This window comes from Osmerus eperlanus, chromosome 6 (assembly GCF_963692335.1).
Source record: "Osmerus eperlanus chromosome 6, fOsmEpe2.1, whole genome shotgun sequence".
NCBI classification, from domain to species: domain Eukaryota; kingdom Metazoa; phylum Chordata; class Actinopteri; order Osmeriformes; family Osmeridae; genus Osmerus; species Osmerus eperlanus.
The window spans coordinates 14304018-14325948 of NC_085023.1; the positions used below are offsets into that span (position 1 = coordinate 14304018).

The following is a 21931-nucleotide window of genomic DNA, read 5'->3' on the forward strand; positions in this document are numbered from 1 at the left end:
AAAACTATACCTCTTGGGCACCACAGCTTCAAGTGGTATTTCTAGGGGGTTTGGGGAAGTTTAGAGTCAGGGTTAGAATTAATGTTAGGATTAGATTTACGAGTTCAGTTTAGGGTTAGGATTTTTTTTTTGCATTGCCCATAACCCTAAACGTATCCCCTTAATGTAATTAAACATTAAATCTGGATTAACACTGAATGGGAGTGAATTGTGGGTCCTCACTTAAATAGTAAAACTGTCAAAACTGTCAAAACTTTAGCCTTAAGAATCATATGCAGGTCTTTAATTCATGATGTGCTCTGTGCCCTGCGGAAAATACTTTGAAGAAGACACTGACATTAAAGACTGAATATGTTCTTGTCTGGACATAACCACGTCATACAGAAAACAAGATCATTACTGGAAAACAGGTCATATTTTTGCTAGAAAACCCTTGGTGTGAAATACAGTGGAAGTGTGTATTACAGCTGTAGCCAACCAATATGATTAATATGGTGATTAAATAAGTTACAACACAGTAACTCAATGTTACATTTTATTTCTTTACAAAATACTAAAAACATCATATACAAATTTGACAAAAGATTTTTGACCCTTCCTTTTTTCTGCTAACAATTCCAAGACAATGACCTCATTCTTCACACATTGAGAAATATATGTTGTCTGATGATTTACCAACCTTTCTGGTCCGCAGGCAGGGGAATTCACCTTTTGCTGCTGCAACACATTCTAGCCTACATCATCCACTCATGTATTAGTCACAATAATGTGTTTCTGGCCAACGTTGGCATATGGGGATTTTTGGATGTGACCACCACTGAAATATTTTGACAAGCAGGCCTGTAGGGTGATGTAAGCTAAGCTTCCGACTCTCAAATTTGTGCCCAGGGGGTGTATATTTGTATCATGTCTTGGATATATTGTTTCACTATTTGGCTTATCATTATTTACTAATAAAAGAAAGGTCCTTGTCACTTTACTTTAACAATGTTCCTCTTACTTACATAGCTTACCCTTGGTATGTATGACATGAGTTGTAACTGTCCCCTGTAAGAATTCAATTAAAAGATTACTTCAACAGATATACCCACAAAGTAACTTGTCAAGTGCCCCGCAAAAAAGTGGAAAGTGGTCTTAGCATTGAGTCTCACAAGAAGCAAGTGCTCACATAACATTGTGATGTGAGACAAAAAAAAAGACATACGAGTGAAGCAGTATGATCACTAAGAGAAGACTTCCTGTGGAAAGAAATTAATCCACCTACTGTTCTGAGAACTAAACGTCATTCACACATCTGTTCCTTATTGCTAGAACATTCTTTTTTTTTTAAGACAGTTGCTCATTGATCATTGTTGAGAAATATGCACCCATGACATTAACCAATTATTATTTGTTTCATAATTGATTGCCCCTATCAATTTTATATAATACTATTGAAACATTTCTATAGGTGTTTAACTTACTTCATTTCATATATATTTTTCTCCCAAAGTCTTGTTTCTCTCCCAACTTTTCTTTGTATAGGACACACCAAGTGGAAACTTGTACGCCAATGTTTCCTTAATGAGAGCCACGTGTCAATTTTAAATTTGTCAGTTTTAGTTGCTTGAAAAACAGATTTACATCATGTTTTTGCAGAACACTTCACATACTATAAATTCATGTTGACAGGTATTGCAGCTCTACTTGTCACTGCATGACTACTGCACTGGCCCCTCAGTGTAATATTAATTTCGAAACACTTTATAGACAAGAAACTATAGCTGTTAGCTGTTGCTTCAAAACATCCTCTGCTAATCATGTCTTTGGACACCTGCCTCTGTATCTGTGTCTCTATCTTTCTCTACCTAAGAACATAGGTCTACTACAATGAGTTGTGTAGTGATGAAAAGTGTAGAAAAAGTAAAGTTTACCAGTTCTACAGTATTGTTTTGTTGGTAACATGAACTGTATTTAATTTGTATCATGCACTGTTAATTTGACGCAAAAAAAAAATATATACTAATCTAATCTCTGTCTATTTGTAGTAGGCCTATTTGTCAAAGGTGTCACTGTGTCATCTGTGTTGCTTCCACCCTCACTATTGGAAAGTTGGAAGCAGAGGGATATACATGAAACAATGAACTGACGTTCAAATGTAATACATATTCTGGCTTTTCTTCCGATTGTAATTAAATGTTTGTTCATCAGCAATAGTACCGTAGCCTACCTCTTGCCTACAGTTTCGGAACCACTGCTGAAGCCAAGTGAGGTTATTTTGACGCGCATGCGCACGTATGCTGCGCGCTGCCTTGTTTGGGTCGTGAAACTACTCGAAAGTCAAACTAAGCCAGCTAAAGTTAGCTATCTAGCATAGGCCTAACCTAACAGTTTACTTACATTAGCTTGATTCGATGTAGCTCTATATACCATTTGCAAAATTTGAAAACCAAAGTAGCAACAGGATACATTTGTTTGCGTTTTGCTTGTCAGTTTCACCTTTAAGGAACGACGTCCAGTGTGTGTGTGTGTGTGTTACTGTACAGTACTGGACTCTGAACAACAGGGAAACTGATTGACAACAACATGTGTGTCTGCGAAAATCTGGTTTTGACTTGACAGATGTGAACATCGATAGCTAAAAGAAGTATTACAATCCTGTCACGTCAAGGTAAAGGGTTTTGAATGATCAAATCATTAGGGGAAAATCCTTATTAGCTGTTGCTGTTATGCTAATTTCAGCTAATACGAGAAACCTGCTAGCGTGTAGTGTGAAACTGTACCTTATGTAGCATGCAACGTTTGTTGCGTGTGTTTGTGTGCCTCCACACTCGTTTCCTCAGACAGCCACAGTAAGCTACGGAGAGAGCCATGCTGAAGCAGACCCAGGTCTGCGGGCCATGGGAGATGAAGGAGCGGCTCGGGACAGGGGGGTTTGGAGATGTTTACATGTACCAGCACCAGGTAAGTCATAAATATACTTAATTTACCTTAAGGTTACAGGAGCATTTTATTTGTCTACTAAGGCATATGTTGATTATGAGTTTTGGAGAAGCACCACATTTCTCTACAGGGATTTTTATTTCTAACTATGTCTTTTTGTTGATATGTGTGTGCGTGTGTGTGTGTGCGCGCGTGTGGAACAGGAGACTGCAGAGAAGATTGCTGTAAAACAGTGCCTCCTTGAGTTGAACTCAAAGCACAGATGCCACTGGAGCAGAGAAATACAGATTATGAAGAAGTCAGTCATCAAACAGACCTTCTCATTGTTTTAAGCTATCTACACCAAAATAACTCGAACAGGGTGCATAACAGTACCGTAACCATCAGCTGTGTCCATATATGTCCTGTGATTCAAGTTCAATGAAATAGTGTTGGCTATGCTGACCATAACAAATTATTTCCTTCCTGCCTCCGTGTCCCCATCCATCTGTGTGTGTATTGATGCCCTAGGCTGAGTCATGTAAATGTGGTGAGGGCCAGGGAGGTGCCAGAGGAGATGAGTTACATTACTCTCAACGGCCTTCCCATGTTAGCCATGGAGTACTGCACCAAAGGAGACCTGCGCAAGCGGCTCAACAAGCCAGAGAACTACAGCGGACTGAAGGAGAGCGAGATAGTCTCACTCCTTAATGACGTCGGTAATGTAACCTGAACCTAAAAATTGTATCTGTTTAACTTATGTTTAGGTTATTCATGGTTAATTATGCTTTGGTATAGAGTACATACATGTATGTTCTCCTGGAGTTATTAAGCGTACTCTACCATACAACCCCAGGGTCCGGCATCAGGTACCTCCATGAAAATAAAATCATCCATAGAGATTTGAAGCCAGAGAACATCGTACTACAGGAGACCAATGGGAAGGTGAGGGCATACACACAAGCAAATACACACGCCTCTAACCCTACTTCGATGCTGTATAACATATCTGCTGTTTTTACTCTACTTTACTCTACCGTAGATTGTACATAAGATCATCGATCTGGGTTATGCCAAAGACCTGGACCAGGGAAGTCTCTGCACTTCCTTTGTTGGGACTCTGCAGTATCTGGTGAGAAGCTCTGTACCTCTCAGCTTCTTACAAGTACTGACACAGATGTGGGAGAAAGACACTCGACAGCTTACTGTGTGTGTGTGTGTGTGTGTGTGTGTGTGTGTCAGGCTCCTGAGCTGTTTGAAGAGAAGCCCTACTCATTTACAGTGGACTACTGGAGTTTCGGAATCATCATTTTTGAGTGCACATGTGGCTTTCGTCCTTTTTTGCACCACTCAAACCCTTTACAGTGGTGAGTACATTTCCTTCTGGTCCATTGTGTGTCTTCTACTTCCTTTGCCAGTGCCTATAATAATGATTTATTTAGCTATTGTATTCAAGTGTGTATGTGAAGAAAAACGATATCTTGCTTTCTGTTAATGCACCTTTGCCCTACTGGCTGCTGACTGTGCTTGTTTCTACAGTATTGGGAAGGTGAAGAACAAAGGTCCTGACGACATCATGGCGGTTGAGGATATGAACGGAGAAGTCAAATTCTCAACACACCTGCCCTACCCCAACAACCTGAGCAAGTAAATCAGCTTGACACGACTTAGCCAGGACTACAATGTAATGGTACACCATCAAGCAGTAGTTACTCGAATCTGTGGGTGTGTGTGTGTGTGTGTGTGTAGGGCTTTGTTGGAGCCGGTGGAGCGTCTCCTGAGGATGCTGCTGCTGTGGGACCCAGCTGAGAGGGGTGGAGGGCTGGAACCAGACATACACCAGCACGTCTGCTACACTGCTCTGCAGAACATTCTGGAGATGAAGGTAGACACACACACACACACCAGATAGGGTATGATCTATGTCATATTCACTTTCATCTTTGTACGGTCGACAAAGGGTCTGTTAATCAATATTACCGCAGAATTAATTGTGACACCTATATTGGAAACTATAATCCCGTCAGTACTATAAATGTATGTAGAATTCTTTTTGTAGAAGTGGATCAGACTTTAAATGAAAAATGTCCTAGCTGGCACGCTGGGTAGGGTGTGTACCATATGGGCTGAGGCCCTCACATAGTGGCCCAGGTTCAATTCCGTCTCGGGCCATTTCTGCATGTTTTCAGTTTTCTCTCTCCCTTATATTTACTCTCTAACAGACTGTATCCAATCAAGCTGAAAATATATGTAAAAAAAATATGAACAAATCCCCATCCTCCAGGTGATCCATGTGCTGGACATGTCATCAGCCCAGCTGCACTCCCTGGTGCTGGGGAGTGAGGAGGGCCTGCATTCCCTCCAGCAGCGCTTGGAGACCCACACTCAAACACACATCCCCCCCCTCAGCCAGGAGCTGCTGCTGGATACTGGAGTCTCCCTGGACCCCCGACCACCGCCCGTCTACTGCCTCCCTGATGGACCGGTGTGTTTTTACCCTCTCCTTCCTCTTAAATTCTGATGACCAGGAATTGTCCTCACCCGTACTGCACCGACAACTTCAGGAAGTACAATGACAAAATAATCTAACATACGCCAAACAGTTCAATGACTGTGGTGATGCTCTTTCCTCAGCGAGGGTGGGACAACTGCTTACTGTACCTGTTTGACAAGAGCCTGACGAAGTACGCCGGCCCTTTCACTCCTAGACCTCTCCCTGACAGCGTCAACTTCATCGGTAGGCTGCCAAACACCAGCTGCAACACCACTACATCAGTCTGATTAACGGGTATGCCATGGGACACTGTAGTGGGGCAAAAATTCACGTTGTGAGCATGCAAACACTTTGTTTGAGTTTGATACGACCAATGACTCCATCTGCTGTAAAGCCGCCTGTTGAAATGAGGTTGAGATGACTCTGTGTCAGTGCCCACGTGTTTGTAGCCTGGAACGTGGCCAAAAAGCTAGCTACTCAATGGCGGTATTTGTAGCCACGTAGCTGTTCAACCAATTCAACTGTTGAGTTGATGCGCGTGTGACTCGGTCCCATCTTTAATGGCCGCCTGTGTTTGGCTCGACTCAGTGAGGGAGACTAAGACCCAGCTGCCCCTGACGGCCCTCAGGAAGGTGTGGAGGGATGCGGTCAGCTACATCTGTGGCCTCAGAGAAGACTACACCCGCCTGTACCAGGGACAGAGGGCTGCCATGTAGGTTTATACACAGTCAGAACTCATCATATTTTTGGCAACTCAAGCGTATTTTGGGGAAATGTAACTGCTTCAAATACTTTTAACTCGGACAAAACCGATTTTATTTTAAGCATTAGCTTTGTGTCAATCTTTCAGTATTTTGTACATTTGGAACAAGTGAGTTGAGGTTGAGTCATTTAAATATGTTGTGCGGAAATGTAATTATGAGTGCACACGTGTCCTAGATGTCTATTTTGCAATGTCTTATTTGTGTGTGTGTGTCTCTAGGTTGAGTGTGCTGCGTTACAACACCAACCTGACCAGGTATAAGAACCTCCTGTTCTCCCAGTCCCAGCAGCTTCGAGCCAAGATGACCTTCTTCAGGAGCAGCATTCAGCACGATCTGGAGCTGTACTCCCAGCAGAGAGACACTGGCATCTGTGAGGGCGCCTTGCTCACACCCTGCTGTGACCACCCTGCACACTCTAATACTCAACAAAACCATACACTCACACAGCACAGTATTAATCACAAACGCTACAATACTCTAGAATGTTATTAAGGGCAGGTTGGTCTGACCTTCTCTCAAGGCAGGTTCAAACACATTGGCCTTTGTTGTGAAGTATTGTTCGATTGCATGTTGAAATGGTCAAAGCAAATACGATTTGATTTGAAACCCAGTGAGCCCAGTGAGTGAACTCTACTACTTTGTTGTTTATTCCGTGTGCTGTAGCCTCAGAGAAGATGCTCAAGGCATGGGAGGAGAATCAAGAGAAGGCAATGGAGTTTGGACAGGTAGATTCAAGTGTACTCTTGTATTGGTTTTACTCTATTTTCTTTTTACAAATCTACTCATCTTTACCTCACTGTTCTCTACTCCTTTACTCTAAAGCTACTCTTCTGAAAAATTCTCCACTCATACTTACTGTACTGTGTGTGCGTGTGCGTGCGTGTGCGTGCGTGTGTTTAGGCAGCGGAGGTGAGCTATCTTGATGAGGAAATTGTGTCTCTCCATAATGAGATTTTGGAGCTGGAAAGGAGTCCCTTTGCCAGGAAACAAGAAGACATCATGGAACAGATGTTCGTATCAACGTCCACTCCTTTTAATCAACGCTGGCCTATGTGTGTTTGTCCTATTTGTAATGTTTGTCCTGTTTGGGGAAGGTGGGTAATATAAATGTTTGTTTTTCCTCAGAATGGAGACGGCCATTGGCCTCTACAAGAAGTTGACCCTCAAATGCAAAAGTGAGTTGGATCCCATGACAGGCAGCTGAGGTGTGCACGAGTGGGATGTTGTTGAAATCAGCTAAGGTTCATTCTGACGACACAGAATGCATGCTGTGTGTGTGTGTGTAGGTCCTGACCCCCCTCACGGCTACAGTGACAGCTCCGAAATGGTGAAGGCCATCATTCAGACCATTCAGAACCAGGATCGAGTCCTTCGAGACCTCTACACGCACCTCGGGTACGTCACACACACCTCTACGCGCGCCAACACGGGCACTTCTTCAAACATGCACGCGCAACATTCTTTGACGCACACTCGTACACACGCATGCCCCACACACACACCTCATCGAAACGGTTTCCCGCGTCTCTGATTCCCTCCGTCTCTGCTTGCCTCTCATTCGCTCCGTCCCTCCTCCCAGTAAGACCCTGCTGTGTAAGCGGCATATGGTGGATCTGTTTCCCAAGCTGGACGTGGCAGTGGAGGGCATAAAGGCGGCGGAGAACGCCGTCATGCAGATGCAGATGAAGAGACAGCGAGAGTTCTGGCACCTCCTCAAGATTGCCTGTGTGAGTTATGGACACGCCGATGCTCCCGCATACAATGTACTGTATATATACGTGTCTATATATATATATATACTCGGGTACACACACACACACACACTTTTGGATGAACCCACTTGTCTGTGACTCACCAACTCACGAATGGGAAAGGAATCGTTTCCATTCATTTACTTGAACTGTGTGTTTGTGCGCGTTTGTGCATGTGTGTAGGCCCAGAGCACCAGTCGCAGCTCTCTGTCGCCCCACACCGAGGCGTTCAGCCCCCCACAGTCCTCCACACTGCATGTGTACCAGCCTCCGACCAAAGACGGCCTACCTCCTCTCAACACGTTCCTGCCAGGTGCTAACGACCAGTGAGGCCAATGACATCAACATATTAAATCATATCACACAACCGGTGTTTGAAGCACTGTCATGTCACTCTTCTCTCTGTCACACACGCGCACATTTTCTTTTTTTCTTCCCTCTCTTAGTGAGTCAGTTTGCCACCTGTTAGAGGAGAACCAACGATACCTGACCACGCTGACGTCGCTCATGCAGAAGACGGCTCAGCACATGGAGCACAGCGCCATGGTACATGTTTGTGAGCGTGCTGTATGTGAGCGTGCTGTATGTGAGCGTGCTGTATGTGAGCGTGCTGTATGTGAGCGTGCTGTATGTGAGCGTGCTGTATGTGAGCGTGCTGTATGTGAGCGTGCTGTATGTGAGCGTGCTGTATGTGAGCGTGCTGTATGTGAGCGTGCTGTATGTGAGCGTGCTGTATGTGAGCGTTAGTCGGCAGTACTCATGTATTTATGTGTTAACGTGTAAAACGTATGTTTTACTGTTTTGTATTGGCTTGGTTTATGTTTGGCTGGTATTTCACTAGTAAGGCAGGCGTTATGATGTGCATGTAGTGTTAATGGACCATATGCAGAGGCATGTCTGACCCTGTGACCCTGCCTGTGTGGCCTGCAGGAGCAGGACTGGAGCTGGACCCAGTATGGATCAGGGCTGCAGGCTTCACTTCAGTGGTTTGAGACCCGGCAAAGCCCCGGCTCTGTGAAGGCTACTACCTCAATGCCATAAGCCTTCGGATGAACGTGGACTTTTCAAAGTGCTTATTTGGAAGGAACTACGGCTAGATTATGTCTGTATGCATCTTACATATTTCAACACAGACTGGAGGTCTGCATAGTTACACGACAGAAGCTGAGTAATCTAATGAGGCAATGTTAAAAAATGTGTAAACATTGTGAATAAAGCCATAACATGTGTCTGTGAGCACATATCATGCATTTTACAGACACCATTAGGATGATGCATTTGTAAAGTTGAAATACTAGCATGTAAGACAATGAAGTTAATTGAGATATGTTGCAACCACAATGTATTCTTATTTCATTGCAGGATATGACGAGTTTACATTTGTGTGTTTGTATATGGATGTGATTGATAAAGTTTTAAAGAAGATAATATTGGACTATATATATTGGACACCGAAGAATAATAAAAAGTCCTAAGATAAGGACTTATTGCCAATAAGTCCCTATCTGGTTTACTCAGTTACATTTCACGTTTTGGTATTAATTTCGTAAGACCGTGAAACTCGAGCTCCACGTCTGTCGTCTATCGTATCGCTTTTAATGGCAGATTGCAACCAACGTTAATGCACGTCAGTCTTCCTTCTCTCCACCTTTTAGTAAAAGTTTTAGGTTTTCAATTCTAACCCGGAAGAGCTGAAACGGTTAAGCGAGTGTATCGGTATCTAACTAAGATTGCTTGGCTGTCAGAAGTGAAAACACCCGTGGGTGGTGGAAAGGGGGATGGGTCGCTGTGAACTGATCGTAAAGAGAACTGATCAATAGACTGGTAAAATTTCATTTTCATCGTAATTATGTTATTAGCTCAGCTAATGTTAGCTGAGTACATCATGTTAGCTAGCTTTATTAAGTTGCTTGCTACCACATTACACGCAGATTGTCGAAGTAATTGCTAGCTAGCTAGGTTTGCGAGCAAGCTAATGTAGCTTGTCTAGCTAATGTTAACGTGCGTCATAAATTGGACATGTAGGCTACATTGTAGGCTAGCTAAATCATAGGTATCTGCAGGTTAGCCAGCTTAATATTTACGTTGTACACAATGCATATTATGTGCAGCGCTAAAGTTGTTAAACACAGATTATTTATAGTCTAGTAGAAGACCTTTATTGTGTGAGTGGCTGCATTTAGCTAATTTACGTAGCCTAGCTTAATGCTAGTTAACCTAATACCTAATAAGAGGGCAAAGTAATTGTATAAGCGCAACGGGTGGAATTGTCTGATAAGGTATTTGGAATTACTTTATATCTGCTGGCTATCCTTTGGGCTGTAGTCAGATATGTTACAGCAAGATATAAAGTAAGCTACAACAATGACTAGTCTTGTGTCTACGTGCCAGGTGTGGTGAGTCCTGCAGGTGAGGATGACGATGGCGCATGTTGGGGCAGTAGTGGCAGCAGTGATGGGGCTGATGGCTATCCTGCTTCATTCATCCATCCATAAGATAGAGGAGGGACACTTGGCCGTTTACTACAGGTAAGAGCTATCTCAGCTTCAACATGTAGCCTAATAATGCTGCAACACTCTCTTCCTTCTCCTTTCTACTTTCAAAACGCTCATTTTTCACAACAATTGATGTGAGAAGTGTTTGTCAGAACAGAGCTTTGTGTTCTTACAGGTCCTGTGAAAGGTTTGGCATTTTGGTTGTTGTGACTGCACATTGCTTACATTGGTGTTATGTGTTTCAGGGGAGGAGCTTTGTTGACCACGCCCAATGGCCCTGGGTATCACATAATGTTGCCCTTCATAACCACCTTCAGATCTGTACAGGTAACAGTAGCCAGCTCTTCAGACACAAACCCTAGTTTGCTAGAGCAGGTCAGTTACTATTTGCCAAAGCATGGGGTGGGATCAGTTTATCTCATCGAGTGCAAAGAACAGAACAAGTGGATACTGATGGGTGTGAACCAACAAGATTAGTCAAACTCACATTAAGAACTTTCAAATGGTTGCTGATAGCTAAAACAATACAAGGTTAGCGGATTCATATCTGGCTAAATAAACAGCCATATCCGATCCTACAGTGTAGTGCTGGTCAGTGACTAGCTCCTCTCACGGTTCTGTTGCTTGTTTTAACAGACAACTCTCCAAACGGACGAGATCAAGAATGTGCCTTGTGGAACCAGGTAACTGGAGGAGGGTCAGGCTCGGGCCCTGTGTATGTGTGTGTTTTTTTGTAATTAGGGCCTCCTAACATCCATGTTCTCTCCACAGTGGAGGTACGATGATCTACTTTGATAGGATTGAGGTGGTCAACATGCTGGTCCCTACTGCAGGTAACACCCTCGGAACTACACTTCCCATAACCCCACTCCCCTAAAAGTGACTGGGAAACTGGACGATGCAGTTGATAATGTTACAAGTCACTCCAACCTAGTCTTCTGTTTCCTCAGTGGTTGACATTGTGAAGAACTACACAGCTGATTATGATAAGACTCTCATCTTTAACAAGATTCACCACGAACTCAACCAGTTCTGCAGTGTGCATACCCTACAGGAGGTCTACATAGAGCTGTTTGGTGAGAATACACACACAGACACAAACACACACTCTCAGGAAGACAAAACTGTTGTTTTTTTAAAGTTCTGTTAATGTCTTTCACAGACATCATAGATGAGAACTTGAAGATCGCCTTGCAGAAGGATCTCAATTGCATGGCCCCTGGACTTACAATACAGGTACACACACACAGGACTGCTAAGGCAATGCTGGGTGCTTGGCAATCTAACAGGTTTGAATGTGCTGTAAATATTTTCTTTCTTGCTGTGTTGTAGGCGGTCCGTGTCACAAAACCCAAGATCCCCGAGGCAATCAGGAGGAACTTTGAACTCATGTGAGTCTTTTAATGAGTGCATGCGCATGTGTGTTTAGCTTGTTCAGGCTTTGTGTTTTTATTTATATTACAGCATCGTAGCAGAGACACCCACACCAACTGTGGGCTGCAAAGTAGCAAACACGTTGACTTTCAATGTCTTTGCCATTCTCCTTTTCTCCTCTCTGCCTCTCTTTCCCTCCGTCTCTCTCGGACTAGGGAGGCCGAGAAGACTCGTCTGATGATAACAGTCCAGACTCAGAGGGTGGTGGAGAAGGAAGCGGAGACTGAGAGGAAGAAAGCCATCATTGGTAAGGCTTGACATCCTCCCGTCCCATGCCGAACCATAACACCGCGCCCCCTCCAGTGTCCAATAGAAATGCCACGTTGCGTTACCCTACCTCTTCGAAGTTATTCATTACCCCTAGCAACATGCCCGCATACCATAAAGTTGCAACCATCGGTAACCTAGCAACGTGCCCGTGAACCTTGACCTACAGAACTTTGTTCTATAAGACGGGCCTTTTTGAATTTGCTTTATTACATGTAGCTTTGTCCAAATGACCTTTGATAAGTTACAAAAGTTTCCTGGAGCTTGATCAATGTAAAATAAAGAGCCAAATATAAAACTATACTTTTTGTCTCCCCCCTGTCTCGCAGAGGCTCAGAAGATGGCCGAGGTGGCTGGGATCCACTTCCAACAGAAGGTGATGGAGAAGGAGACAGAGAAGAGGATTTCTGAGATAGAAGGTCTGTGTCTGTCTGTCTGTCTTCGTAACACTCGTCTGTGTTGTGGCCCCCTGTGTTGTACAAAGCGTGATCCCCCCCCCCCCTCTGTCTGTTTCAGACTCTGCCTTCCTGGCGAGGGAGAAGGCCAGGGCTGATGCTGAATACTACACAGCTGCCAAGTTTTCTGAAGCCAACAGGGTAAACATGTACATACTTCTCTTTTGCTCTCGCTCTCGCTTGGTCTCTCATACATCATCCCTCATCATCCATCTTCTCTTTCCCTAGTTGAAGTTAACCCCTGAGTACCTGGAACTGATGAAGTACCAGAGCATAGCAGCCAACAGCAAGATCTACTTTGGCCAGGACATCCCCAACATGTTTGTGGAGGGCAACAACAACAGCCCCTCCATCGCGGAAGCGGACGCCCTCCCGGACGCCCAGCTCCGGGAACACTGAGACACCCAGCCTGTCTGCCCCCCTGTCTGTCTGTCTCTGGGCAGGGAGGGGGGAGGACGGTCACACTTTGTGGGGGAGGGAGGGGTGTGTCTCACCAGGGAAGGCATGAACTCTGATGGCTTCAGGGTGGCAGAGCTGCGCAACTAGCTTGGTGGGAGTAAAAAAAAAAAAAAAAACTACAAAAAAAAACATGCTTTGGTCTTAAACCTCAAGGGGCTGAGAGAAAAAGACAGACGGGGAGAAAGAGGAGATGGAGTGAACAGAGGGAGGAAAATGGGACGGGGTTAGAGGAGAGAGGGAGGGAGGAGGAAAGAGTGCATTCTGCTGCTCTGTGTGAAGATGCCGTCTTACAAATAGACACCATGATGGAACAAGCATTATGAACGCCGATGCATGGATGAGTCAGGTCCTGAGAAGTCAACGAGACGGGATCTTCTCTTGACGTTTGTCCCAGTCACCCTACTTTACACGTGCTTGCATTTTAATGCAACTTCGGGCTTTGCTTTTGAAAGCTTAATTCTTTTTTGGGTTTGTTTTTTGGTGTTTTCCTTTTTTATGCAGGAAGATTGGATTTGTTTGGAGATTGAGCGGTGATCGATGTTGATTGAGCCTTTCTGTCTGTGGTTTAGTTTAACTGGAATCCAACAGGTGACACTAATTATAACCGGTCTCTCTATTTCTGGGATGTGTTCAGATCAGGGACACTCACCTGTTTTAATTAAGTTCTTAGGAGCAGAGAGAGAGAGAGAAAGAGAGAGAGGTGAGCCTTCTCCCCTAGACGGTGCATCTGCTCAGTTCAACACTACAACCCAGCACTCTCACTGATGGGTACTGGAGAAAGAGGCGTTAACCTGTATTAACATGTATTAAGCACACACACACACCCCTCACAACCCATACAAATACAATCTTAAGGGCCAGAGCTGTATGTGCTGTTTGGTGTTAGTTTTGTATTGGCTTACCTGGAGTCTTGAGTGCTGGTTTACAGTAGTATAGGTGTATTGTCATTGTATTTAGTGTAGTTGGTGGGGTTGGTGGTAGTTTGTGTGCAGTGCGAATCCGTGACCGGAGAATGACTGAAAATACCCACACTAAGACCAGCCCTGATGTAAACTGTGAAGCAGACAGAGAGGAAGCACTAAATCAAGGGCTGTCCAAACGAGAATCCTCGGAAGAGAATTGTCCTTTCTATTCTCACGTCCGTCTATAAAAGGGATTTAATGATGTGGTTGCAGTGACCCGTCGTTTCCAGGCCTGCTGATTTAGACGGCGGCGGCGGCAGGGCTGAAACGAGCCGTGTCCCTGCTCCCCCCTGCCTGTTGCCCTCAGGAAGAAGGCTGGGAGGATGGGACACAAGTCCTGGTCGTGCGACGCCTCCGATTGACTTTCAGGGGTCCCCCTTCTCTTTAGTGCTGATTGGAGCTTACAATCACCCCACAGCAGTTTACACACACACACACATACTCATATGCAGGTACAGTGCCACAGCAGACAGGTTAAAAGAGATAAGGCTCTGAGATTTAGACTTTAGCGAAGGTGACAGACTACTGATGAGCTTATATAGGACTAGTGCTGTCTGGCTGGTAAACACCACTAACACAGTGGAAGCTTCAACCTGTGGTTAAGATATAGGCCTACTGACGTTTACTTGATCTAAGAATCTGCATTAAAGACTGTTCTCGTGATTTGGTGGTGGGTTCAAATCAAACATACCAAGGGGTTGTAATTGAGATACTCAAAGGAGGATTCATAACCTTGTGAATGTTACTTTTGTACAATCTGCCTAATTTGGACTATGTCTCATTGTTTTAAAAGATTTATATGCAAGAAGTTTTCATCAAGTTTTGACAATGTTCGTTTATGTAAAATAAAGCCTATTTTGATACCACATACTTGTGTCGTGGTTGGCAGTTTATTCCATTTGGAAACAGATGTAGTATTCTTAATGTCCACTAGATGGAATACTATAGTTGTGTTAAAAGACTTGAATTTATCCAGGGTTTTGCTTTGTTCTTGTGTTTTTGTGTTCACAAAACACTGACACGTCCACATTCAGCATTTCTGATGATGCAAGTTGTCAGGGGTTTTCCACCCAAGCTGCAGAATATCTATTAAGGATTTTTATTAAAACATGGTGTTATTGACCATGAGAATCCACACAGGCTGGAAACTAATTTCCTGAGGGGACTTAAGAAGAAAACAGTTGTTGATAATTTATGTGCTTTTCTTTTTTACGATTTGTGCGTGTTTATTTAAGTGTGTGTCTCTGAGAGAGACAGGGAGAGGGGGAATGATTTTCACTGTGGATGGGCTGTGGTTGCATGAGTATGACTCAAGTTGCAGGCACACACGCATTCAATCATGACAAACACATCTTTTAACTCTCAGTCGCTTGTTTTGTCCCATATATCCATTACTGTGATATGAGCACTTAGGGCTATAGTCATCAGCTGTGAGTGTGTGTTTGTGTATGAGACAAAAGGAAAGTTTGTGTGTTTAGTGTGTGCGTGGATGGCTGTGCGTGTGTGTTTATGAGAGAGAAAAGGAGAGTTTGTGTGTGTGAGTAGATGGCTGTGGCTTTGCTTTGACTAACCGCTGCTCAGTTCCTCCTGGGGTCTCTGCCTCACTCCCTAAACGACCCCCACTCCCTCTCTCCTCAGACCATAACTCTCCTGGATGCTGAGTTGGCGCTGCAGACCCTGCTCCTCCTACCAGAGTATTTGGCTGGAGTCTGACTCCTGACCCGGTCACCGCTGGACTCGGAAGTCTGGAAGTGTCTCCTCAGGAATTGTATGAGATGAGGAATTGTGGCTGTGTTTGTGTGTGTGTCTGAGATAACAAACGGCTGAAAGAGGGAGACAGGGCTTTGTGCAGAGACTTTTCCATCAAGTCTGTGGGTGGAGTAGAGTGTAGAGTAGCCATTTCTGTAGTAGCTCATTCTGGTCTTTTATTATTATTCACACGTGCGCACACAGATTTAATCGTTGGAAAAAGTGTGATGTGCAGAACTGAGACCGATGATCATATCAGGGATCCAACAGAATATCAACACTGTGTTTTAAGCCCATCCCTTAGAGGAAATGAGGTCAAGGTGAGTTGTGCCACTTCCTGGATGGTCATGGTTTCCTCCATCTTTCCTGTATCCTTCTGGTGTGTGATCCCACCCTGGCCAGATCCCCCTCCGCCCAGTGGGCACAGACCCCAGTCTCAGCTGAGTGCCCAGGGTGGAGGAGTCACAGTGGGGATATTGTGGGAGGGAAAAGAGTGGGGTGCAAGGGCCAGAAAACAGAGCTAGAGGAAGGAGGGAAGGACCAATGGTGGAGAGAATGGGGGAAGGAGAGAAAGACCAGGCAAAAAGGAGAGGAATACAGGGTACATTGTTTTAGCAGAAATGAAGCAGGGAGAATAGTGAGACGTAGGCCTCTATTTCCCCAAACAACCGGGTGGCAACCGTGACTCAGTCTACCTATCACACAAACCTCATTGGCAGCACAGGGCACCCACACATTCCAATCCCGTGTGTGTATGAGTGTGTGTGTGTGAGAGCCTTGTTATAGAGGGAAGGGGAATGGCGCTGGTGCTGTTATCTTATCACTCACGCTCTCACACACTACCAGTCATTTCAAGATTACACCCAGAAGAAAGAGAACCATCCCTGAAAGGCCTCACCACCTCCAGGCTGCCCTGCTCCCTGTGGGTGATTCACCCTGATAACACCCTTCAGGGCTCCTATCCCTGTGTCTCTCTATCCCCCACGGGGGGATTTTCTTCCTGATGAACTGTCTCTTCCACCTCCATCCATGTGGTCATTTCTCACAGGCGTGCCAGTGTGTTGAGTCATCACCTGGACTATTTAACCCTTGTGCTGCCTTCGGGTCACATGACCCAAAGGTTCATAACGAACCATCGTTGTGTTTACCCAATTTTACCCAATACAAAAACAAATACAAATTATTTTCTTTTAACCTTTGCAATGTGGGGGGGTCTGAGACAGCCCGACGGTTAAAAGAAAATGCTTCACTTTGTTTTTGTATGTGGTAAATTTGTCGCAATACGACGGTGGGTCACAATGACTGATGGGTCAGAATGACCCGAAGATAACACAAGGGTTAAAACGTTTCTTGTTGGACAGTGTATGGACAGGGTTGGGCTGCTATGTTTTTTGGGGGTGCTTCATGAGTAAGTCATCACAGTCAAACAAGACATCTGAGATCCAGCTGGACTAGATCAGCACCCCAACAGGGTCCAAGAAGACTTTAAGGAGATTTTATCAGGTGTTATTCTATACTGGGAGAGAAGTAAAGACTACAACTTAATCAGACACATACTGGGTGACTTGGTCGGTGACTACACTTATCTGGTGTTATTTGACAAGGGCAGGGGCTATAACAACATAGATTGGCCTCACGTAAACACCAATTAGCAGCCCACTGAGAATGGCACCTAGGCAAAGTAAGGAACAATGCTGGGAGAGTTTTGAAGAAAGCTACTTACATCCCAGTAACGTATACTGGGCACTCCCACGCATGCATGCAAACACATGCTGTCCTCAAACATGCTTGAGCAAGACTAATAAGTCTTTTGAGAAGGTTTGTTCAGAGCCTGTGGATAGCAAATGCACCTCAGTCTCTCGTCACAGAGCACGGCCTCTGGTTTTCTAATCTAAGGTATTAGAAAAGAAAGTCTAGATATGGTAATGAATGACTTGCTTTCTGTAGGTGTCAGACCACATTCTATTCTGAGACTAGGAACAGTTGTGCTTCGTTAGAAGTTTTTTCTATTTCGAAAAGCGCAAACGCAGGAGCTACACTCGAGAGTTCTCGAGAGAGTGACGTCAACTTCTGAAATTGGACTTCTTCTTTTCTCTGCTCTCCTGTTGCTCTCATCTATCCCCTCTCTACTTGTCTTCTCTTCTCCCTCATCCTCTCACATATAGGCGGTGCAGCACAGTTGTAGTATCAGGCTGGATCGTTTATTTAGCTCTTGGTTTGGAGGTCAGGTAGGCTGAAGGCACAGAAGTAGCAACACATCAAATTCACAGATGACATTGATATAAAACACAGAATCACATGGTCTCATTGGTCATTAATAAACACGTTAAACCAATTATCAAACAGTGCACACAGCTATCTGATGCAGAATGACCCAAATATGTCATCAAAACAAACGTGAAAAACATCATCTTTAGTTTAGAAACATAAAGGAATATGGTTAAAAAAGAGGCATCTGTAATTCCACGAGAAATAGTATTAAAAGTAGAGAAAATAATGATCTTGTTATGGTATTCTTCCATCACCAATAATCTCCAATATTGGTATATTTAGACTGTGTGAAATAAACTTTATTGCAGATTAGGTTCTAGCCTAGTCTGTTTATTTTGACATGTTGGCTCTGGCCTTGTATCGCTCCAAATGACGTGTCAGATCTTCTATCCGCATGTCCTTCAGCTGCACCAAGTGCTCCAGCCTGTTCACCTTAATCTGCAGGATCTAAACACACACACACTCGTGAAAATACAACATAACTTGCTTAGTGAGATTGTAAATGCAGTGCCTTGCTGACTATCTGTAACATGTTGGCGATGAGCAGCTGTGCTAAAGAGGGCTCACATCTGCAGAGAGCTAACTGACTCAGTGACCGCTACTGGCTCAGCTTACCACACACACACACACACACACACACACACACACAGTCAGTCAGTCATCAATGTTTCATGTGAACTGGAACGTCCTTAGCAGGTCATCACAGGAAGAGGGAGTGTGTCACATTTTGTCAGCAATGTGTGTTTCCTGATTATAGAGGATGTTGCGCATAGCAGTGTATATACAGCGTGGGTGTAAGTATGAGTGGCTGTGGGTTAGTGTGTGGGTGTTTGTGTGGGTGGGCGTGGGTGGGTGTATACCTCCACAGTTTCCTGCAGGGACAGTATGGCCTGCTCCTTCTCCTCCAGCAGCAGTCTGAAGGCGGGGTCCATCTGAGAGCCCAGGGCCACCTGAGGAATGCTGTGGGAGCAGACACACACACCGGACTCAGCAACACGCAACCACATGCACTACTTGTTACATTGCATAACCATCACTGTATCTTTATTCGTTTACCGTATGTAGCTCAGCTTATCATTTTTTTTTTTTACAATGTAAGGTCTGGTTTATTATTATTTTGTGTATTATGTATTAAGTAAATAAATAATTATACAATGCCATGCTCTAACCACTGAGCTATACCCTTCCTATCTTTAAAATAAAATAAAAAAATATATGCTGTATATATACAGTATTCTAGTCTGTCTGAAGGTGAAGCATACACCAGGTATGCTGTGTATTTGCTGAGGCACCTGCTTTTGTCTTGACCAGCCTTCTCCTTCTTCCTCCCCTGCTCTTCCTTCGGCTGAGCCTCGATCCGACGGGCTTCTGGGGGGGAAATAAGGAAGCCAAGGATGGAAACACAGAGACACAGCCGTAGGCCTGACTCACACATCTCTCATAACAGTGTCACGACGGATTCGAGCCTTCTAGTCGTGGCAGTGTGGTTAGACCACCCGACAGGGTTGGTCAGCGGCAGAGACACGCTGGGGTTGATTTAACGACGGCCTGTGAGCACGGAGGGGTCGAGAGGGCGGAGGAGGACAAGACACGGCCTTCCCAATCGGAGAGAGAGATAGGAGTTGATGGGAGAGCTAGCCAGTGATAAGAACCATCTGGCGATGAGGGCTGATAGGATTCCTTTGTGTGAGCGTGAGTGAGGATGGAGAGGAAAGGAAAGAGGGAAGGAGACAGGAAAGGACAGAGGGGAGGGGGTGGAGGTTATAGAGAGTATACGGACAAAGGGGGAGGTGAGGTGTGGGAAACGGAGGAAAGATATGTCTGGGTCCCTCCCTCAAGGTCCTGGCCTCTTGATCCTCATTCCTCCTCTTATCTGATGTGGCACCTCTGTGTGTGCGTGTGTGCGGGGGGGAGTGGTTAACATTTGCTGACATTGGAATTCTGACAGCACCTCAGCAAAGATGTCAGATGGTTGGCAGTGGGACAAAGGTGACAGGAAACAGCCTCCCCAGACAAGAAATCTTTCTGTCCTTTGTTTGTCCCTCCTTCAGATGACTGGAGCACTGGGTCAGCACAACTCCAAGCATGTGCATATATATATATATATATATATATGTGTGTGTGTGTGTGTGTATGAGAGAGACACATCCAAATAACCCTTAACATGAAATCCAGTCCCCTGCCATCTGGGCAAATGTGCTTACTTGCTGCATGTCAGCTGAGCAGATGAACCCAAATACACACAAACACACACACACCTCACCACATGATCATGATCTGGCCTGCTGGACTCTCATTGAATTGATACCAGGAAGTGTCCATCCAAACAAACACATTTGTCTATTTTATCATTCTATTTACCACAGCCTTTTAGGATGATGAAAGTAAGCAATAATAAAATAATATAATGTACTACACAGTATGGTCATATCAGTGTTTTTCTCCTCAAAACTGTGCGTGAATTGGTGATGTTAGGTTGACAGGCATTAACATAATTTAATGTATTCAGTATTCCCTTACCCTTTGTTATGGTTGAGGTATTGTTGCCTGAAGCTCGAGAGGTTTTCTGATTTTCCTGATTCCGGATATTATAGTATTCCAGATCCTAAGAGTGATGGAAATAATGTATTTACATATTATGCATACTGTACATATTACTGGACACACACGCACGCGCGCACACACACACACACACACACCAGTAATGTGTCTCCAGCAGTGTGCTCCACTGGCTTTTCCTCAATCCTCTCTCTGAGGAAGCACAGCACAGGCTCTATCACCCCAGGGGCACACACTACAATCCTCTTCACTGTCTCCTCAGGCACATGGAAACTGAGCTTGGAAAACACCTTCCTACACAGAACAAAATCAAAAAACGCATGTTTATGGAAATCATGAGCTCTGGTTTCAGGACAAATAAACAAATTAGTACTCCGAGAAAGAGATTTAAGTGTCTGTTTAAATAGGTTTCATTTTTAATGCAGAACTAACTGGATTCCCAGAAAAAGGCCCCGAATATACTTTACTCTGCTTGACAAGATATGTTTTCAATGAGTGTCAACCTCAATATCGGGTCTCACTGCTATGTACAGCGGCATGGCTGTGTTCCAGACCAGAGGTCTGAGAATGCAAGTGTTTCCATCACAGTTCTCACGACCCATAGCAAGAGGATGTGGAGAGGAAAACATTGCTCAGAGCAGAGGTCAGTGTGCAATGCATGCAGGCAATGCATCTTACTGCAAACATTCCCATATTCTATTCCACACCAAGGATATACTGACAGAAAGGGTTTCCTCCTTGCCTGTTGAGAGTGCCCCAGTTGGTGAGCTTTTGCTGTGTGGAGTTGGCTGGGCTGTAGTTGTGCATTTCTACGAGCTTGGGAAAAAAATACTTCACAACCTCAGCAGCCATCACTGGAGGAGAGAGGGGGGGGGGGCACAGTTTTTGGTCAGACAGTGACAGTACATCATAAGCGTATAACATGGCTCTCAAGAAGTAGGCTAAATGTCGGCGAGTTTGCTTGTTTTGGCCAGCATTAACAGTGAGAAAACATGACCAGTTGTTGTACAGAATACATTGCCAAACTAAATCAACACTGCAGACCCTTTAAATGCAACACATAATCTGTGTCAAATCTACTGCATAGTAGTACTGTAGCATTGCTACTGGCACTAACTTTGACGTTAGCTAACTACCTCCATCGCTGAAGTCCCTTGTAATATTTCGTTTAGGTCTTGACAACGGTATTTTGTCTATCCAAGCATACAAATCTTGCAGTTTTTCTTCGTTTAACTCTTTATCCATGTTTTGTTACTGCCTTACATTAGATAACTTAGATATTGTTTCATTGGCTAGCTAATGTAGCTCACTTTTCCATCAACAGGTTGTTTAATTTGTTGCTTGGCAACCAACATCCAGGTATGGCAACT

At 44.4% G+C, this 21931-nt stretch overlaps 3 protein-coding genes across 5 annotated transcripts; 2 read left to right on the forward strand and 1 right to left on the reverse strand.

Annotated features, from left to right (window-relative positions):
• Positions 1-2273: 2273 nt before the first annotated feature.
• Positions 2274-9433, forward strand: LOC134022309 (inhibitor of nuclear factor kappa-B kinase subunit alpha-like). Of its 3 annotated transcripts, none has more exons than XM_062463737.1 (21): positions 2277-2650; positions 2823-2943; positions 3126-3220; positions 3433-3620; positions 3758-3846; positions 3944-4033; positions 4144-4268; positions 4441-4548; positions 4651-4786; positions 5186-5386; positions 5536-5638; positions 5984-6107; positions 6378-6529; positions 6823-6884; positions 7060-7169; positions 7285-7334; positions 7446-7554; positions 7739-7886; positions 8094-8236; positions 8357-8456; positions 8841-9433. In XM_062463737.1, exons 2-21 carry the CDS (start codon positions 2851-2853, stop codon positions 8949-8951), a joined length of 2337 nt encoding a protein of 778 aa, XP_062319721.1. In that variant the 5' UTR covers positions 2277-2650; positions 2823-2850; the 3' UTR covers positions 8952-9433. The 3 variants fall into 3 exon arrangements, 2 of the variants coding, with proteins under 2 accessions (XP_062319721.1, XP_062319722.1); XM_062463738.1 differs by having other exon boundaries at positions 2827-2943; XR_009930633.1 differs by lacking the exons at positions 8357-8456; positions 8841-9433 and having other exon boundaries at positions 2274-2650; positions 7743-7886; positions 8094-8235.
• A 148-nt stretch (positions 9434-9581) lies between these two features.
• erlin1 (ER lipid raft associated 1) lies at positions 9582-13149 on the forward strand. Its single transcript, XM_062463740.1, has 12 exons — positions 9582-9734; positions 10302-10438; positions 10651-10732; positions 11042-11088; positions 11177-11238; positions 11356-11481; positions 11568-11641; positions 11738-11796; positions 11995-12086; positions 12436-12525; positions 12623-12702; positions 12790-13149. Exons 2-12 carry the CDS (start codon positions 10326-10328, stop codon positions 12958-12960), a joined length of 996 nt encoding a protein of 331 aa, XP_062319724.1. The 5' UTR covers positions 9582-9734; positions 10302-10325; the 3' UTR covers positions 12961-13149.
• Positions 13150-17709: 4560 nt separating this feature from the next.
• On the reverse strand, positions 17710-21915 carry spef1 (sperm flagellar 1). The gene is made up of 7 exons (XM_062464626.1): positions 21698-21915; positions 21304-21415; positions 20702-20855; positions 20523-20607; positions 19295-19370; positions 18863-18962; positions 17710-18449 (listed from the first exon to the last, which is right to left on the reverse strand). The coding sequence occupies exons 1-7, from the start codon at positions 21804-21806 to the stop codon at positions 18333-18335; spliced, it is 753 nt and encodes a 250-aa protein (XP_062320610.1). The 5' UTR covers positions 21807-21915; the 3' UTR covers positions 17710-18332.
• Positions 21916-21931: the final 16 nt, after the last annotated feature.

Excerpts from the sequence above, each read along its gene's own strand:
- erlin1 (XM_062463740.1), top strand. The coding sequence starts at position 10,326 with ATGACGATGGCGCATGTTGGGGCAGTAGTGGCAGCAGTGATGGGGCTG. Across the intron at positions 11,797-11,994 it reads AGGAGGAACTTTGAACTCAT|GGAGGCCGAGAAGACTCGTC; the intron begins GTGAGTCTTTTA and ends CTCTCGGACTAG. Across the intron at positions 12,526-12,622 it reads GAGGATTTCTGAGATAGAAG|ACTCTGCCTTCCTGGCGAGG; the intron begins GTCTGTGTCTGT and ends TGTCTGTTTCAG.
- spef1 (XM_062464626.1), bottom strand. The coding sequence starts at position 21,806 with ATGGATAAAGAGTTAAACGAAGAAAAACTGCAAGATTTGTATGCTTGG. Across the intron at positions 20,856-21,303 it reads AACTGGGGCACTCTCAACAG|GAAGGTGTTTTCCAAGCTCA; the intron begins GCAAGGAGGAAA and ends TGTTCTGTGTAG. Across the intron at positions 20,608-20,701 it reads CTGCTGGAGACACATTACTG|GATCTGGAATACTATAATAT; the intron begins GTGTGTGTGTGT and ends CATCACTCTTAG.
- LOC134022309 (XM_062463737.1), top strand. The coding sequence starts at position 2,851 with ATGCTGAAGCAGACCCAGGTCTGCGGGCCATGGGAGATGAAGGAGCGG. Across the intron at positions 3,221-3,432 it reads GAAATACAGATTATGAAGAA|GCTGAGTCATGTAAATGTGG; the intron begins GTCAGTCATCAA and ends TTGATGCCCTAG. Across the intron at positions 8,457-8,840 it reads ACATGGAGCACAGCGCCATG|GAGCAGGACTGGAGCTGGAC; the intron begins GTACATGTTTGT and ends TGTGGCCTGCAG.